The 19371-nt window shown below is 42.7% G+C and overlaps 1 protein-coding gene and 1 pseudogene across 3 annotated transcripts in view; both read left to right on the forward strand.

Annotated features, from left to right (window-relative positions):
• The window catches only part of CLPB (caseinolytic mitochondrial matrix peptidase chaperone subunit B), a 136375-nt gene that overhangs the window by 40418 nt on the left and 76586 nt on the right, over positions 1-19371 (forward strand). For all 3 annotated transcript variants that reach the window (XM_028515536.2, XM_036028859.1, XM_036028858.1), the window contains exon 4: positions 7087-7190. In XM_028515536.2, coding sequence (XP_028371337.1) covers positions 7087-7190 — 104 coding nt within the window. The remainder of the gene's footprint in view (positions 1-7086; positions 7191-19371) is intronic.
• Positions 10148-13703, forward strand: LOC118501271 (annotated as a pseudogene).

A 19371-nucleotide genomic window follows, 5' to 3' on the forward strand; every position in this document is an offset into this window, starting at 1 on the left:
GATAAGGACGTGGACCCTGGAGCCAGGCTGCCCAGGGTGCCTTACAGCTGAATGATCTTGGACAAGTTACGTGACCCCTCAGTGCCTCAGCTTTTTTTATGTGTAACGTACCTGATAGGGTTGTTGCGAAGATTAAATGTGTTAGAATATACATAGTATTTAAAATAACACCTGGCATGAAGAAGTATACACAAATGTTAGCTTTTGTTATTAGACTACTATCTTTCTCTTACTTAGCCAACACTCTGTACCTTGAGAAAATAGGTGCTTGTACTAGCAGGCAGTAGAAACAGGGCAGAGAAAATAGCTCTTAGCCAGAATCAAAGCTTCCTATTCCTATGCACATGTGTAACTTGCCGAGCTCTTGGGCTCTGGACCCGTAGTCTCCTGTCTGCCTCTGGCCAACTTTCAAGACCTGACCATTTCTGATTTGCCAGATTTTCAGGCCTGTCTGCCCCCTAACTAGTGTGGCTAGCTTTGTCCTCTTGCTGCTCCTCTGTCAGCCTGTCGCCTTGATGCTGTCGCTCACAAGCTTCATCTTCAGTGTTTGCAAGGCCTGTCCTTTTGGTGCATCAGTTCACTTGGGGTAGACCTAAGAACAGGATAGAATCTGATGGGCACACAGGAAGGCAAGTCACTAAAGGACAAACCCCATTCACTTGGGCTACAAATGTTTTCTGACTCCCCCAGTTAGTAAGGGAAATAGTGTATCTAAAGATTATCTCTAGCCTTTGAGGTTGATATTTGCATTGGTGGGCATCTTTCTGCAGATCACCAGAGGCTGCATCCTGAGCTGGCTGGGAGAATTGCTGATATTCTTAAGCCTTCGCCCAGTGAATAGGTGTGGAGTAGTCAATGTAGTTACTTTGAGTGGAGATGTTCTTCGTGATGTCTTCTGCCCCACTTTAATCCAGCCGTTAAGACCACAAAGGCCTAACCCATAAACCACAGCCCATTTGATTCCAACTACTTAAATGTAAGGCAGTGATGCCTAAACTACAAAATGGCAGCTAACACGCCCACTAGAGCAGAGGGGAGGCTATAGTTGTAGCCTCTGGTGAATCACCTTGAATAGTAGTGCCTGCTCCCTTTGTGCTGTCAGATTCTGATTTCAGGGCTGACCCTGCACTCCCCTCGTCAGCCAGGTGTACCAACTCACCATCTCCCTGTGGATGTCACCTTCCCCAAAAGCATTTCTAAATTTGGGGATTCGTTTCTACTTCAGCAAAAAATTTAGAGAGTCAGAAATCACTTCATTTTTTAGGCTCTTCACTGCTGTTCCTAGTTACTGTTTCTTTTGCCTAGCCCTCTGCTACCAGTGTATTCCTTGGTTTTTGACTGCTTCATTTGTGGTCTATTGTTATGCCTCACCCTCTAGTCCTTGCCCACTGAGTTAGCTTCTGACTCTGCCTCACAGTCTTAGGCCCCTTTGTTCTGTTTTGATTATGGACTTCTTGGCACTCCCAGCGTTGCCTTAGCTTTCTCACCTGGCTAGTCTCCTACTCTGGTTCCGCCCTACTGCAGCCCACAGGTCCACAAAGTTATCTTGGTCACCAAAGCTAACCATAGTCATGTAGCCCTCCAGCCTGATTGGGCCGGTTTCTCCAAGAAGGGCCTGGTCCTCATGGAGCTCTGGGTTGGATGTGCATGATGGCTGTTAAGTAAAAAGCCTATTAGCTATCTGGCAAGGTGTTTGGTGCCTTTCTTGGCCACTGAGCAGCCACGGTTCCATTAGTCCTAGCTATATCCCAAAGTGGGGCTGCTGCCTTTTGAGTTTTTCTTAAAAGTGGAAGGAGTCTTCTCTGAGGTTGCAGAATGAGTCACTAGCCTTGATGCTTGCCCTCTTTGGCCTTCAAGTTTGTGAAGTGAATTGCCCATTCCCTTTATGGGTTTAGCAGCCCCAGGGCTGAGTCTAGTCACTCTCCTCTCCCCATCCTGCCAGACCACTGTCTGCTCTCTGGGGCCAAGGGCAGCATACTTGGTTGCTTGGACACGTCTTGCAGCCTGCAAATTAGACAGATAGAATCAATACTCATGAACCTAGAGAGGCCCAGGTACCATAGTTAGTGACACTAGTTGCCTGGAGGGACAGCCTGCCATGGAAGGGGACATAATTGAATAGTGATTGGATACAACATCTGAGGATTAACCAAATTATGTCCCTTCGAGTTTAGATCGACAAACCCTTTTCTCTTAGACTTTAAAAACAAGCTAACTTGTTCAGAATATAGAAGAGCTGCCTTCTTAATATAGGAATATGCCAGCATGAGTTCTGGAAGTGATCAAGTACAAATCTGATGTGTACTTTGACCCAGACTCATGTCGTTATTACTAGGATTATATGGACAAAGGGATAAGAGCTCATAGTTGTGGAACTCCTGGGTGTCAGGCACTGTGGAGTTTTACATACTTATCTCATAACCTACAAGGGAGGCATCGTTATCTCCATTATTCTGGTAAGAAAATGGAGTCTCAGAGGTATACTATGCTGTCTAAAACCATAGTCAGTAAATGATAGAGCTTTGATTTGGACCCAGGTCTCACTGTGCTTTTTATAAAATGGCATGCTGTCTTCCCACTTTAAGTGTCTCAGTTCATACTTCTCTTGACTTCCCCACAGCCTAACCACAGGGTCAGTTACATAGAAATAATAACTAATGTTTGTTGAGCACTTGTTATAGGTCAGTCACTGTTCTAAGTACTTTACATACATTAATAGCCATGTGAAGTAGATACTCTTGTTATCCCTGATAATTATGACATTGCAAAATGATGATTTTCTAATTTCATCCTTCCTTCTACATTTATTACTTGTTATTCTACAGTAAGGAAGAGATTCCCCTTCTCCATTTTGACTTAATTTATTTTCAATACAGACTCATGGAATCTTATTTTACTCAATGGTTATAATCCAGAGCTGTCATTATTCACAATGATGCTTAGATTGTCCCAGATTTTAAAACCAATGTACTTAAAGTCTCTACCATGCCACCTTTTTATCAGATATTATTCCCCACTACCTTCAGTTAGTTTGCCCATCTATAATCACCCTTTTGTACCCTCTTTTGAGAACCTGAAAGGCTCTGCATGAATTAAATATATATATGGGTTTTAAACAGGGATTTTAGCTGCTTAGAGGCCCTTTTCATTTCTCTTTGGGATCTTAATCCATATCTTGAATAAGGTACCTGTGACAGCAGTCCACTGCCTGCCAGGAGATACTTTTAGGGAAGGTGAGTAGATACAGGAGACTCACCTGACTGTGTTAGATCAGATGTTAAAGAACTTCAACTATGTAGGAGATGGATTCTGGTTCTCTGACTTACTGGTGAGGACTGTGTGTTTGTGTGTATGGGTATTATTGAAATTCATTCATCCACTCAGCAAATAATTGAGCCAATAATTGAGTTGAAAGAAATGAAATTCAAACCAAGTGGTACAGGGGAAACCATCAACACTGCTGGTTACAAATGTTAAAAAAACTAACAAGAGGAAAACAAAAAGACTAGTGCTTTTTAACAGTTACAATATATTTTTTAAAATTCTTGCCATTTACATCTTCAAAAGCATTAACAGTATTGAAGGTCACTAAGCAAAAGATTAACATATTCAGAGAAAAAAAAAACAGACAAAGGACGTGAGTAAGGGTTTGTGAAAAAACTCAACTGACTGCTAGACATATTTTTTTTTAAAGTCCATCCTCACTAGAGGAGTTCTGGCTAAGATGGAGGTGTAGGTAAATAGACTTTGCCTCCTCCCTCGCACAACCAAAAGAAAGCAACAACCAATTTAAAAACAAAAAACAACCAGAAATGCTAGAAAATCAAACTGTATGGAATTCTGACAACCAAGGAGTAAAAGAAGAAACATTCATCCAGATTGGTAGGAAGGGAGGAGATGGGTAGCCCAGGTGGAGAGGACACATGTCAAGGCAGTGGCTTGCGGACTGGGCAGTCCCACATTTGCATGCTGATAAACCAGGAGGAACAACTAGGGACTGAGACAGACCAAGAAACCCAGGGTTCCACTGTGGGCAAAATAAAGCCTCAGAACCTCTGGCTGTTAAAATCTGTGGGGGTTGTGGCAGCAGGAGAAACTGCCAGTCTCTTGCAAGTGGGACAAGAGCTAAGCAGGTGGCATTGTTCCCCCTCTGACCCCTTTCCTACATGCAGCACCACAGCACAGCAAAGTGGGTTGCCCTGCCCTAGTGAATACATAAGGCTCCTCCCCTTACAATGTAATAGGTGCACCGAGACAAAGAAATATGATCCAAATGAAAGAACAGATCAAAACTCCAGAAAAAGAACTAAGCAGTGAGGAGATAGCTAACCTATCAATGCAGAATTCAAAACACTGGTAATCAGGATGCTCACAGAATTGATTGAGTATGGCCACAAAATAAAGGAAGCAGTGAAGGCCATGCAAAAGATACAGGGAACCAACAGTGAAGGGAAGGAAACCGGCACTCATCAATGATTTGGAACAAAAGGAAGAAATAAACATTCATCTGAAACAGAATGAAGAAACAATTCCAAAAAATGAGGAGAGGCTTAGGAACCTTCAGGACAACTTTAAACATTCCAACATCTTCATCATAGGGGTCCCAGAAGAAAAAGAGGAAGAGCAAGAAATTGAAGTCTTATTTGAAAAAATAATGAAAGAAAACTTAACCCGGTCTGGTGAAGAACATAGACATACAAGTACAGGAAGCTCAGAGAGTCCCAAATAAGAAGTTGGACTCAAAGAGGAACATACCAATGCACATCATAATTAGATTACCCAAGATTAAAGATAAGGAAAGAATCGTAAAAGCAGTAAGAAAGAAGGAGACAGTTACCTACAAAGGAGTTCCAGTAAGACTATCAGCTGATTTCTCAAAAGAAACTTTACAGACAAGAAGGGACTGGAAAGAAGTATTCCAAGTCACGAAAGGCAAAGACCTACATCCAAGACTATTCTATGCAGCAGAGCTATCATTTAGAATGAAAGGGGAGATAAAGTGCTTCCCAGATAAGGTCAAGTTAAAGGAGTTCATCATCACCAAGCCCTTATTATATGAAATGTTAAAGGGACTTATCTAAGGAAAGGAAGATGATCAAAAATATGAACAGTAAAATGACAAACCGAACTATCAACACTGAACCTAAAAAATAAAAACGAACTGAGCAAACAACTAGAACAGGAACAGAATCACAGAAATGAAGACCACGTGGAGGGTTATGCTCGGGGAGGAGGTAGGGGAAGAAGGGGGAAAAGGTACAGGGGATAAGAAGCATAATTCATAGGCACAAAATAGACGGGGATGTTAAGAATAGTATAGGAAAGGGAGGAGCCAAAGAACTTATATGTACAACCCATGGACATGAACTAAGGAGGTGGAATGCTGGAGGAAGTGGGGGTGCAGGGCAGAGGGGGATAAAGGGGAGGGAAAAAAATGGGACAACTGTAAAGCATAATCAATAAAATATACTTTAAAAATGTTTAAAATATAAGTCTGACCTCACTAGAAGTCAGAGAAATGCAGTTTGAAACAGCAGTGTGATTTCATTTTCTGTTTTATCAGCTTAACACATTATGAAAAAGAAAACACTATTTTGGTGAAAGAAAAGCACAGTAGTTACTCTCCTTCATCCTTTGCTAGTGAGACTAAAAATTGGTACAATCTTTCTGGAAGGTAATTTAGTAATATTTATTAAAACTCTTAAAAATGCTTATATTTTTGACCTTGAACTTCATGTCCTAGGAATTTATGCAAAGGAAATAATCAGAGATACTGTGTTATTGAAATATTTAAAAATAATCTAATTGTTTTACAGTACAGGATTGGCTAAGTGAAGAGCAGTCTATAGTGGAATACTGTGCAGTCTTTAAAAATAATGTGATAGACAAATATTTAAAACATGAAAGGTGTGTGTGTATATATGTTTATGTAGGGTTTATGTGTGATCCCATTTTATAAAAAAAAAAAAGAAAATATATATCCATTGGAAAAGCTGGAAGGATGTTTTCTTCTTGATTATGTACATTTCTGAATTTCCTATAGTGAACATGAGCCCTTTTTAGGAAAAAAGAAATCATTAGCAGGAATACTACGTAATAGAAGGGAAGCTAACATATACAGAACACTTCCTGGGTCAGGCACTATGCTCCATGCTTTATAAATTTACTTAATATAACCTCTCAACAACCTGTGGAGGCTCCTGCCTCTGGTCCTACTCCCTCCAGACCATTTTCACACAGTCACTGGAGTGATTCTCCCAAAAGCAAAGGCTTGGAAGGAAACACACCAAACTATAAGTAGTGGTTACCATTGGAATTTAGATTAAGAAGATGGATATAAGGGGAGACTTTCATTTTTAATTTAATATTTTAATATAGTTTCATTTTTTTAAATATGTGCATCTTTTGAAGTAGGGAGGAAAAGCATATGTTGTCATGTCACTGCCCCTTTAAGCCCTTCAGTAGCCTACCTCATCTCCCACTGGTCTCCCCTTACACTCTCTCCTCCAACTCTGCTTTCTTCAGGTACAGCTACACTCTCTTCCCTCTAGGATTTATAAATGCATTGGGTCCTCCCACTTTACCATCCCAGATCTGGCTATTCAGCCTTTAAGTTTTCAGTACCTTAAATACCACTGGAAGGCCCTTCTTGATGTCCTCTCAGTTTCCCATTGAAAATGGTACTTCTTTCATCATAGTCTTTATCACACTTCACTGTAATTTCATGCTAAATTGTTGTCCTTTCCAGAAGACTGTAAACTCCATGAGGACATAGACCCTGGCACCTGCAATAGTGACTAGAGCATAGCACTGGATAAATAATTGTTGAATAAACACTTTGTCTTTTATAGTTGTGGAAACCAAGCCTTAGAGAGGTCTTAGATACTTGTCCAGAGCCTCTCAGCCAGGAAGTTTCAGACCCAGCTTTTCTACTCCTGCCTTTGACTCTTGCAGAGTTAATGTTCTTTCCATGGTACCACCTATGAGTAGAGGCACATCCAGTCCTCAGACGTGCTTCAGAATTTGGGTGTCTACTTCTTGGGCCTCCCCTGCTTCTGACACCTCTGTCTTTCTGATTTCTTCAAGTGTGGTGCAGGTCCTGCTTGCTGCTGGTGCTGACCCAAACCTTGGGGATAATTTCAGCAGTGTTTACAAGACCGCCAAGGAGCAGGGAATCCATTCTTTGGAAGGTAAGTGCGGGCTACCCTGCTGTTCTGAGCACTCTACTCCCTGTGACTTCCAGGTAGCCTTGCTCTGTGCTAGCTCTACCAGCAACTCAGAGAGACCTACAAGTCCCTTGTCTCCCAGAGGACTCATGGAGCAGATGCCCTTCGCAGCCCTTTGGGCTTCTATAATTTATGTCACTTCAGAAGTCTTGGGGAATAGTCCTGGCTGGTGTGGCTCAGTGGATTGAGTGCTGGCCGATGAATCAAAAGGTCCCTGGTTTAATTCCCAGTCAGGGCACATGCCTGGGTTGTGGGCCAGGTCCTCAGTTGGAGGTGTGCGAGAGCCAACTGATTGATGTTTCTCTCGCACATTGGTGTTTCCCTCCCTTCCCTTCTTTCTAAAAATAAATAAATAAAATCTTTTTTTAAGAGGTCTTGGGGAATAAATAAGAGGCCTGACTTCATGAATGGGGTGAGAGCGAGGGGAACCTTCCTACTGGTGTTCTCGCAAAAGCACCTCAGCCTGTGGAGCCACAGATGAGAGGACAGTGGAGCAGGTTTCCATAAAATAATTAAGGCAACTGCATGGAATGTGGATTTGTTCCTTTTCTGCTTGCTGCAAACTTACCCTGTTCCATCTCTGCCCCAGAACTAGAAAGCAGCCTCACTGGTTTCCTCAGCCTCAGAAATTCCTCAGCACTGCTCTGAATACTGCTTTTTTCCTCTTCCTATATGTAAAATGCAATCCTATCTCTGGGACTGGCCCTTCAACTTACGTTGTTACCCAGGACAAATAGTGGACCTTCTCTGTGCCTTGATGTCTATGCTTATAAAATGGGGTGGTCATCAGTGTCTCCCCAGGGTGTTGTGTAGGTGGTTGGTTGGGCTTCTCCAAAAGAAAGTGGCGGCATGCACCTCTGCCAGAGCTTGGTCACATGTCTGTTAGAGGTTATCTGGGCAAGTCAGTCTGTGTTGCCTCTAGTGAGTAGTTCGTCAGAGTGGGGTTGAGAAAAAGGCAGGTTGCTTTGGCTGCAGACAGAAATGAGTATTTTACATTTGAGCTTTGCTTCTCTAGACTGGCCCCCTTCCTGCCCATTATCCTGGAACACTTGCAGAGGCTGAGATTCTTTTCTGTTTCTAGCAACAAAGCAGCCAAGCAGTGTCTGCTTTGGGGTTGGCAGTGAGGCCAGGGGGACCAACAGCTATGCTGACCACCTGAGGGACAGAACATTGACCTGGAGGGAAGTTCAACCAAGGGGAGCAAGAGCTGTCAGGGAAGCTGCCAGACTGATGCAAGTGTGGTAGCCCAGCAGGTGGAGGTGTCATTGCTGCTCCAGCAAGTTTTCTCAAACTGGCAACAGGAGAGGAATGTCAAGAGCATCAGAGCGCTACTGCCCAGATGCAGTGTAAAGTTGCCCTTCCCCTCTTCGCTTCTCTACAGCCACTTCTTTCAGGCTCCATTGCTGCAGCTAATTCCTCCACAAAGCCTGTACTGTCCTTGGCAATAATTACAACATGCTTTCAGCTGCTGTTTTGAATATTCTGTAAATCTTGGCCTTTTTGTGGTTATTTGAACTCTCATCTGCCCACATCTTTTCTTTCCTCCTTAGCTGACAGGTTCATGTGCAGGCCATGACCTATGCCTCCTTGGAGTTCCCACTGAACTGGAGGAATTATGTTAACTTTATGTTTCAAACAGGAGAATTTCATGAGTACCAAACTTGCGCTGTATTTGCAGCCTGATAATGAGGAGACTCAGCTTATAAGCTGTCCTCTCCTTACTCACACATAGCTTTGCTGCGTGCCTCAGCTGTCTTCTGTTCAGATGCTCTTACCAAAAAGCAACGAGGAGCATTTGCTGAGAAGGCAGGGCCAAGAAGGGAAAGGGTTATTTGAGTCCCTTCTCACCTGTTCTCAGGATCCCAGCAGGACTCAGTAAGCATTTTTTATTTCATAGACTCTCAGAGCTGAGAAGCCGTATAGTCCAACCTCTGCTGTTGCCCCACCTCCACCCCTGCATTCAAGTTTTGTACCCTTATGTTCTAATAGTTCTGTCCAGGTTGATGCTTATAGTCAATATTCTAGATCACTGATCAGCAAACTTTTTCTGAAAACAGATAACTAGCATTTTAAGCTTTGTGAGCTCTTCAGTCTCAGTTGTGACTACTAGGCTTGGCCACTGTGACACAGAAGCAGTCATAGACAATGCACAGTTGAATGTGCTTCCAGTAATACTTTGTTTACAAAAACAGATGACAGGCTGGATTTGACCCAGTCTGTAGTGTACTTGTTCTAGATATTTTCTCCTTCACTTCTTCCCTTCATCCCTTCCTTCCCTCCCTTTCTCCCTTCTCTTTCTCCCTTCTCTCCCTTCCTCCCTTTCCTCTTTCCTTCCTCCCATTGGAACTGAAGATTAGCATATAAAGTACACGATGACAGGGATCTTGTGTAACTCAACAGTGCCTAGAATAATGTGTGCTTCATTCCTTCCTTTTCTTTTCTTTTTTTTTGGCTGTCTCCTGAATCTTTCCAACTCTTATGTTGGCCTCATATGTTCTAGGTAAGTAAGCAAGTGTAGGTAGGTAAATAGACAACAAAAATATTGGAAACAGCCATTATATACATAATGAAATAAAGATAAAAATATTAAGAGTCTCTGCTTATTTTGTATGGCCTACAAATTTAGTGAATAGACTTTCTATGGATTCATTTGTTTATTCAAAATTAATAAAATATTCTTACTGATCACATGTCTAGCAGGTATTGTTGTGGACACTTGAGTTAGACAGAATCCCTGCCATCATGTACTTTACATGCCAGTCTTTTTTCTTTCAAGATATTATTTATTTTTAGAGAGAAGGGAAAGGAGGAAGAAAGAAAGGGAGAAAAACATTGATGTGAGAGAGAAACATTGATTGGTTGCCTTGTACGCACCCCAACCAGGGACTGAACCCACAACCTAGGAATGCACCCTGACTGGGAATCAAACTGGCAACCTTTCAGTTTGCAGGACAATGCCCAAACCACCTGAGCCACAGCAGTCAGAGCATATGCTAGTGTTTGATTAAAATGTTTATAAGGATTCTGTGAAAGTGTAGAGCTGCACAGCACATGATCAAGACGATTTTGAAGCATTATTCAACATTCACAACTGTAAATCTGCCAAACTTAATTCTTTTCTATCCTTCATTTCTTTATCATGTCCACAAAATTTTAAGAGCTTTTCTCAGCTTTCTTGCTAAAATAAAACTATGTTTAGCATTTGTCGTACTTTCTTGCCCAGGAACCCTTTCCCAAAAGGATGTTGGGTTATTCTGGCAAGGTCTGGTGTCCTCCTGAGGGAACCCACACTAGTGCCTAAATATTTAAGAATTGTTAAAAAAAAATTCTAGAAATTTTTGTCAGAAATCACTGATAAACTCATTGTTCTGTAGCTTGCAAGATCTTCCTCTCTCTGCAGTTCTTTAAAAGAATTCCAGACTTCCTTTGTGTACCACAGTTTTCTGGCAGCTCATCTGCTTTCCCCTGGTATATCAGTTTGGATGTGTTCTGCTCTCCAAATTCATAGGCTCTATGGCTAGAGAGTGCCAGCCCTTTAGTATCATCTCACTAGAGCTTTCTTCTCCCCTTAGCAGACTAAGCCTTCTGCTCCTTCTTAGCTATATTTTTCTTTTCTTTTTCCATTTATAGATATCCCATCAGTTGATCCATACAACCAATACTTATTGATTGCCTACTGCATTCACAGCACAGTACCCAGCTCTTGATCTTTCTCATGGACGAAGTAGACAGAAACAAGAGAATCCTGTTATTCTCTTTTCTTTGGATTGGACTGGCTTTTTCATGGGAAGTTATCTGATTTATGAGAATGTGTGAGGAGGGTAGAGTAGAACAAGAGGTGCAAGTCCGCTGCCCAGAGTGTGTCTAGGCAAATTCATAGGAAAGTCACATGCTCAGTAAGGTTGGACAGTCCTTCCCCTTTGGAGCATAGAGTCAGTACCAAAGTCCATCAGATTTCTAATAGATATTTTTGTGGGCCTCAGCCTGTGCTAAGTGCTAAAGGGAGGTGGTTACGTTGTAGTTTGTGACCTTGGCAAGATTTCTCTAAAACCCAGTAATGTATATCCCTTGTCTACCTAATTAGTATTGTGCATATCAAGAGATAAAAGTGTGTGATGTGTGAATTGTAAAGTGTTCTACAGTTGTAATTGCATATTAGTTTTACTTATTTGTAATTCAGCATGCATTTACTGAGTATCAGGCACTGTGCCAGATGCTGGAAATACAAAAACGAATTTACATGGTCTAGCCCTTCATCAATGCTCCTAGTCAGGTAAGACAGATCTATGAACAAGGCACCACAGTGCAGAGTGGTAATGCAAAGGTAGGTATACAAAGGGTGTACATAACCCTGATATAGTTAGTGATAAGCTCTTCCTCACAGTAGGCTGGTATCTGGAAAGTATCACAAGATAAGTGACTTTGAATTGAATTTTAAAGATGACTCAGAAGTTACCAAGTAGACTAAGAGAGATGAACCTTCCAGGCAGAAGACGCAACCCATACAAAGACATGGGGTGGGTAGGTGACAGGAGGTAGCATTATCTGCCACAGTACTGAGAAGAATAGCAAGAAATAAGAGTGGAGAGGGAATTGGGGTTCCACATGGGAAGGATTTTGTAAAGCAGTTCTAGGGAAATCACATTGTTTTCTGAAAACCATCAAAGGATTCTAAGTAGGATTATGCTCAGTTTACATTTGCATTTTACATGGACCATTCTGACAAGATGGTAGATGAATTGGAGGAGAGAGATTAGCAGTGACTCTTGACCTTTAGGGGATGATGTGCCCCCTTTGAGAATTGGATGAGAAGCTATGTTTCTCTAACCCAAAATGCACCTATCATTTATGGTGATCTCTGAAGTGGTCTTTGGGAATGGAGAAAATAGATGTTAGAAAAATATTGGGGGGGGGGGGTTCAGTTCTCAGCAGACTGTGCAAATTGATGGAAAAGGAAGCCCCCTTGGAGACACCTCAATTTCCGATTTGGGTGAATAGTGTCTGTATGGTTCTGGAGTTCAAAGGAGAAGTCTGCAGGAGATAGGAATTTAGGAGTCACCGGCATTTGCTTGGAAGTTAAAACTGGGTGTGATTGAACCTGCCTAAGGAAAGAAGTTAAAGTAAGAGGGGGATAAGAGGGTACTTCCCTCACTCATCCTCGTTTAAGGTATGAAGAGGAAAGAGGATTCTGACAAGTAGACCAAGAGGCATTGGAGAAGTTGCCTTGTATTCTCTCAAAGAGGCTGTATATCTGTTCTACCTGCTCAGAACAGTCACTGCCTGGAGAGGGAAGAAACTTATGTGCCCTCTTTGCTGAGACTTTGTAATTGGTTGCCCCATTTCTATTGAAATGCTTCTGTTTTGCATATGGCCATTGCTCCTTATTAATGAGCCTGGTACTGGAGCAGCTGCGGCCAAGTCCAGTTCCAACACCGTGTGCCACCAATGCCTACCAGCCATGCACACCCAATCTCTTTTGGCTCTAAGTCCAATATGGCAACTCTCAAGGATCAGCTGATTGTGAATCTTCTTAAGGAAGAGCAAAGCTCCCAGAATAAGATTACAGTTGGAGTTGATGCTGTTGGCATGGTTTGTGCCATTAGTATCTTAATGAAGGACTTGGCAGATGAACTTGCTCTTGTTGATGTCATGGACAAATTAAAGGGAAAGACGATGGATCTCCAACATGGTAGCCTTTTTTTTTAGAACACCAAAAATTATCTCTGGCAAAGACTGTAATGTGACTGCAAATTCCAAACTGGTTATTACCACATCTGGGGCACGTCAACAACAAGGAGAAAGATGTCTTAATTTGATCCAGTGTGAATATCTTTAAATTCATCGTTCCTAATGTAAAATATAGTCCCAACTGCAAATTGCTTAATGTTGCCAATCCAGTCTATATCTTGACCTACATGGTTTGGAAAATAAGTGGCTTTCCCCAAAACCGTTTTATTGGAAGTGGTTGCAATCTGGGTTCAGCCCAGTTCCATTGCCTAATGGGGGAAAGGCTGGCAATTCACCCATTAAGCTGTCATGGGTGGGTCCTTGGGGAGCATGGAGACTCTCATGTGCATGTGTGGAGTGGCATGAATGTTGCCAGTTTTTCCCTAAAGATTCTGCACCCTGATTTAGGCACTGATGTAGAGTTCACAAACAGGTGGTTGACAGTGCTTATGAGGTGATCAGACTGAAACGCTACACACCCTGGGCCACTGGACTATCCGAGCAGATTGAGCAGAAAGTATAATGAAGAATCTTAGGCGGGTGCATCCAGTTTTCACCACAATCAGGGGTCTCTATGGAATAAAAAAAAAATCATCTGCCTGGTATTCCTTGCATCTTGGGGCAGAATGGAATCTCAGATGTTGTGAAAGTGACTCTGACACCTAAGGGAGAGGCCCGACTGAAGGAGAGTGCAGATACACTGTGGGGATCCAGAAAGAGCTGCAGTTGTGAAGTCTAATGTCGTACCACCTCACTTGTCTAGGCCAAATGGATTTCAGTTAGAGGTTGGCATGTTGTCCCTTTGATCTGATCTGTGGCTAAAACATCAGTTTCCTAAAGATAGAAATAGTGATGACTCATAAACCCCTGCATCTCTGTCCTGATACTGGATGGTACTTACCTTGTGCAGCCCTAACCTGGTTCGTGTGAAGCAGTTCCACCTCTCAAAGGTGCCAGCGTTGAACACACCACAGTTGCCCTTTGAACCAGATGTGTGTTCACTGTGTGTTATGTAACTTGTGGTTCCTTTACCCAACGTGCCTAGTCCAACTTTTTTTCTCCAGTCATTTACATCTTCGGATCCAATGTATAAATACCAGTGTTGCATGTCTTGTGCATAACTGTTCTTAAGGATCTCAATTTGTTTACTGTATGAATCAGATTAGTGTACATTGCCATATAACATAAGAAGAAAAGTCTGCATATAAATAACACAGCCAACTATCCAAGTGTCATACCAACTAAAACACCAAATAAACCTTGAACGGTGGGGGGAAAAAAAGAAAAAGTAAAAGGAGCCTGCTCAGCTCGGCACATCACAGTATCTCCCACTCTTGTCAGTGTTTGTGTTTCTGGGTAGGTTTGCCGGAACAGGCAGTGCAGAAATGTTTGGGGTGGAAACCTGGTTGGCCTGGCTGTTCACTCTGTCCATCCTCTCCAGCCCTCAGAGCGGCACGTTCAGAGGCATGATGGTATCATGGAGAAAGGTCAGGCGTTGGTGCCAGGCAGTCGTGTTCCTCTAAGCTATCACTACCTGTGTGATCTTCAGCAAGTGAATTTCAGTTTTCTCTTGAACATAGCAACCTTTGATGAAGAATTTTTTTTGAAGATTTTATTTATTTTTAGAGGGAAAGGGAGGGAGAAAGAGGGAGAGAAACATCAGTGCGTAGTTGCCTTTTGTGCGACCCCCACTGGGGACCTGGCCTACAACCCAGACATGTGTCCTGACTGAGAATTGAACTGGAGACCCTTTGGTTCGCAGGCTGGCACTCGGTCCACTAAGCCACACTAACCAGGGCTAATGAAGTATTTCTTTATGCAGGTAGGTTTTGACTTAGTGTAAGGCAGTCTCAGTACCTGCTTTAGAAATATTGAGCAACTCACCACTCAAGGGGCACTGAGAGAGGCTAGATGTCTGTCCCTCAGGGATTCTGTAAAGAATATTCTTGCCTTAGGATGTTGGATTATATGGCCTCCAAAGTCCATGTCAGCATGTGATTTTTAAGGTTCTAGAAACTCTGTGCTCACCATCAGAGAAAGTAATATACTTAAGTAGGATTTTACCTGGGCTTTGAAGGGTAAAGAGGAGGGAGGAGAAAAGAAGATTCTAAGCAGGGGACACAGCTTGAGCAAAGGCACACTGAGGGGACACATGTGGAAAGGAGCATGAAGATCACGGCTGCTGCTCTACCAGCTCGTTCCCTGATCCTGCCCACGTCCTACTCAGTGCCTGGAGTCCCGCCCATGCCCACTCCAGGAGAGCTCCACTTGTGGCTGGCTGATGGGTGGCGGGCCCCAGTCCTCAGGTAGAGGTGGCAGTAAATAAGTGGTAACAGAAAACAAGTTGCCCAGCCAGGGATGCCTCTGGCTGCTTATAAGTAACTGTTATAAACATTGGGTGTCTGGGGCTGTCAGAAATGCAAGCGAGCACTCTGAGCGCCTCTCATATGTACAATTAAAACAATAAAACACGGCAGAAACGTGGCCAGAGAAGACTATAAATCAGCTTCTCGTCTCAGCTCCAAATGGCAGCTGAATAAAGATGAGTTGTGCAGAAGCTGGGTTGGCATAGGGCCCTTCTGGGGGAAGAGGCCCTGGCTTTCCAGGCTGGACCTGCCATAGTCATTGCTGTCAGCCCATGTGGCCCCCTTCCTACAGCTCCAGGGGCTGCAGGTCCTCACCTGCTGCAGCTGACCTCCCCATCTCTGTGTCTTCAGATGGGGGACAGGACAGTGCAAGCTGGCGCATCACAAACCAGTGGACAAGTGCCCTAGAATTCAGGAGATGGCTGGGAGTCCCCACTGGTGGTGATGGAACTGCTCTCTCATATTTCTCACCCACCCCAGGACATGCCAAGGAGTGGTCTCATCCTAGCTCATCTATTTGGTATAAGTTAACCACCCAGCACCCACTGTGTGCCCAGCCCTACCCAGTCACAGCAAAGAGGATATATGCCCTGGGAGAGCACAAACTCAGATGGGAGTAATAAGGCTTCTAAGGAAATAAGAGTTGCCTAGAGAGTAAAACAGATTCCTGGGCTCCTCTCCCAGAAATTCTGATTTAGTAGGTCTGGGGTAAGACCTGAGATTTCGCATTACTAACAGACCCTCACTCTTGGAGTAGCATGTGCTAGACTACAGGTGGTAATTGTGGCCTTGTGCTTGAACTGCTTTAAAAGCCTCATCTGGAGCTCCTCCTCCCTGAAAGAGACCTTATTTTGCCACTTCAGCTTCACCCCAGAGAGTCTGTGTGCTTATGCCTTGTACTCTGGGTGTGCAGAGCACAGTAGCCCTGACACCTGGAGCCAGTTCAACACCTCTCAGAGGTTCTGTCTCCTTTTTGTAAAATAAAGATTATTGAGAGAGTTAGAGATAGTATATTTATCCCTAAAACCAGAACACAGAAAGAATCATTAGCGTAAGTTTCTGTTTTTATATCCTCATCATTATCCTCATCATACTGTCATGGAACTTCAGAGTCTTTGGCACAGCCTTCCAAATGCTTTTCAGCGATAGCAAACCATTACCAACAAAGAGCAAAACATTATTTAGAGTCCAAGGCATGGCTGTCTGTGACCTAACTGTGTGACCTTGGACGATTCACTTTATCCATCTGAACCTTGATTATCTCATCTGAGAATATTCCATGTACCATAATACCATATTATGTTTAATATGAACATAAATTGAAGTACTTAACGAAAGAACTAACTTGAGAAAATATAAGGCATCATGCAAATGTAAGGTACTAGCAAAAATAGTAATTAATAATAATTAAGATTGAATACATTACCAAGACAATCTTCAACAAGGATCCAGTCAGAGGTATAGAAAACAAGAACTGTCAGAACTCAGAGAAGACAATCTCTGGCTCAAGCAGTCAAAGAAATAAAATGGTGCTTGAGCCTTGAAGTATAAGAAGGTTTTATGGAGGGCCTGTAGGTGGGTGCATTTGGGTGTGAGCAGAGAAGGGGTGTGTTATGTTCAAAACATTCAGAGATAGCAAACAAAAAAAAATGAACTTTTTAGGGTGAAGCATCTGCATAGCAAAAGATTCATATTAGAGAGTTATGAGCAGTTAATCAACTGGGGTCTATTCAAATGCTTTGACTGTATATGCTTTAGACAGAGAGAAGCTTTGAAGGTCCTAAAGGACAGGGCACCGTGGGAACTGATTCCTTCCAGGGTGGAGAAGCAGGGTGCAGTATAATAAGGTGCTGATGGTGGTGATAGCTGTAGTAGCAGCTGGCAATTTTATTGATACTGTGTGCTACAGCCCTGTGATGCAGGCACTAAAGTTCATTGAGGCAGAGAGATTATGCCAAATACCAGCGGAACTGTCTCCTGCCCTTGTAGAGAACCCAGCAACCATATCAAACCATATCAGTCTCTGTGCTCCCCATGTGTGCTCAGAACCTCCGGCTTGTCCAGAGTCTTAAAAAGCTTGGGAATCTGCCAGGCCAAAAACTGTTCGGGCAAGTTACTATTTTTTATAATGCCCCTTACTCTTCCTCATCATTGTCAGGGCCTTGTTGCACCTCTACGGCCAGTGGTTCTCCTTGTCATTTCTTAGCAGTGCTGGCCACTATGGAGTCATGAGGATGGACAGCATACTGTCAGTCCATCAGGCTTTTTGGTCAACTTCAAGATTAAGTGTATCAGCCAGTAGGTTAATTGTGTTCATCCTTCTAGCCCTCCAAACCTGTATATGTATTTGACTAGGAGAGGGAGATAGACTAGTTGACATGTTTTATTAAAAAGAATAAATTTGATGCATTTATAAAAATAAGAAAACATGGGATGGGTTAGCAAAGAACTAGTCTTGTGATTTTTAACTGATTTACATATTTTGTGTATAAATATTTTTTCATCAAAAGTTCCAAATCAGGGATGGGTCCCACACACCACACAAAATATATTAGAGACATTTATATGGATAGCAGGAAGGGAGACAGAGGGCTGAAATTTTCCAGGCACCCAGTGATTGATGGGGGCTGAGGCTCCCCCTGACGCTTTATTGAGTTTCCGATGATTATCTCTCGCTGAGACATTTTTTACAGATGACGGTCGAGCTGTCACAATGGACCATGGGGGAAAAAAAAACCAACAATAATAACACTTTAATCTTTTTACTGCACTGCTCCCTAGTATCTCAGATTCATCTTCCCTGACGCACGCAGTTCATTATTCTGCCCCTCCCTGGATAGGAAATAAAGGAAAATAAATATATATGTAGACACACTTAGCCACATACATACACACACACGGAGTGTATAAAAGAGACCACCTCAGAACCAGAGAGGGGCAGAATTTATTGTTCTTTTTGCAAGTGTTGAGGTTTATTAGTAGAGATGCTGGGTTGGCTTGGAATTGGCTATTAATTACAGCATTTTGTATTTGTTTTTTATGGCGAATTTTTAACATCTTGAAGGAAAGGCAGAGGAGAGGTAAGCAGGTGTAGGGATGAGAGCACAAAGGGACCAAGTTTGGCCAACCAAGTAGCATAGCTGCCCGAGAGGCAAAAAGAGCAGTTTCCTTCCTCTTGTTGCCAGTCCTGCCTAGAGGATCCCTGGAGCTGGCAGCATACTGCTTTGGTTAGGGCGGGGGCAGGGTAGGGATAGTGGGGAGAGTGTGAGCCTAGAGTAATTGTAGGACATATCAGAGGGACTCTAGGTACCTCCTAGCATGCTACTACTCTGAGAGTTAGGAGAGGAGGGAAGTAGAAGAGGCTCAGACGAAGTGTTGTTGTTGGGTTTATAGAAAGCAGAGTCACCAATTCTGAAAAGTTTGCCTTTGTTTTTTAAAATAGAATGGTATAAAAAACTCCCATGTATCATCATGCCCCCCAACAGTTAACACATGGCTGACATTGTTTTCTCTATACTCCCCATCCACTTCCCCGCCACCTCCCATATTATTTTTACCACGTTTGAGACATATCAGTAGCAATGTGTGAATCTGATTTAGATCCCAATTCAAACAAACTATAAAACTGACATTGATAAAACAATTGGAAATTAGAACATCTTTGAATTGAATGGTGTAAAGGTGAAACATGGGTTCTGAATGCTCCACCTGAGTCTGTGGTCCAAGCAGGGGTCTTGAGTCAAAAGGGATGCCACATTGGTTGTCCAGTAGAGTAAGTGCTGACCCAGTCTTCTTTTTAACTCATCATCAATCTTTTCTGAACTCCTACTATGTGCCAGCTCCAATGCTACACTATGATAAGGTAATAATGAGGTGAGCAGAATCCTGTTTTTAGTTATTGGGCTGGCCAAAAGTTTGTGTGGTTGTTTTTTGTTTGTTTGGTTTTTTCCCATAAGATGGCTCTAGTGGCACTTAGTTGTCTTTAACCTCATTGAAAACCATTTTGTTAGATTGTATTGTGGCAGCTGTCATATCAGCGTGCATTTAGGTAG

This window comes from Phyllostomus discolor, chromosome 6 (genome assembly GCF_004126475.2).
Source record: "Phyllostomus discolor isolate MPI-MPIP mPhyDis1 chromosome 6, mPhyDis1.pri.v3, whole genome shotgun sequence".
NCBI lineage: Eukaryota > Metazoa > Chordata > Mammalia > Chiroptera > Phyllostomidae > Phyllostomus > Phyllostomus discolor.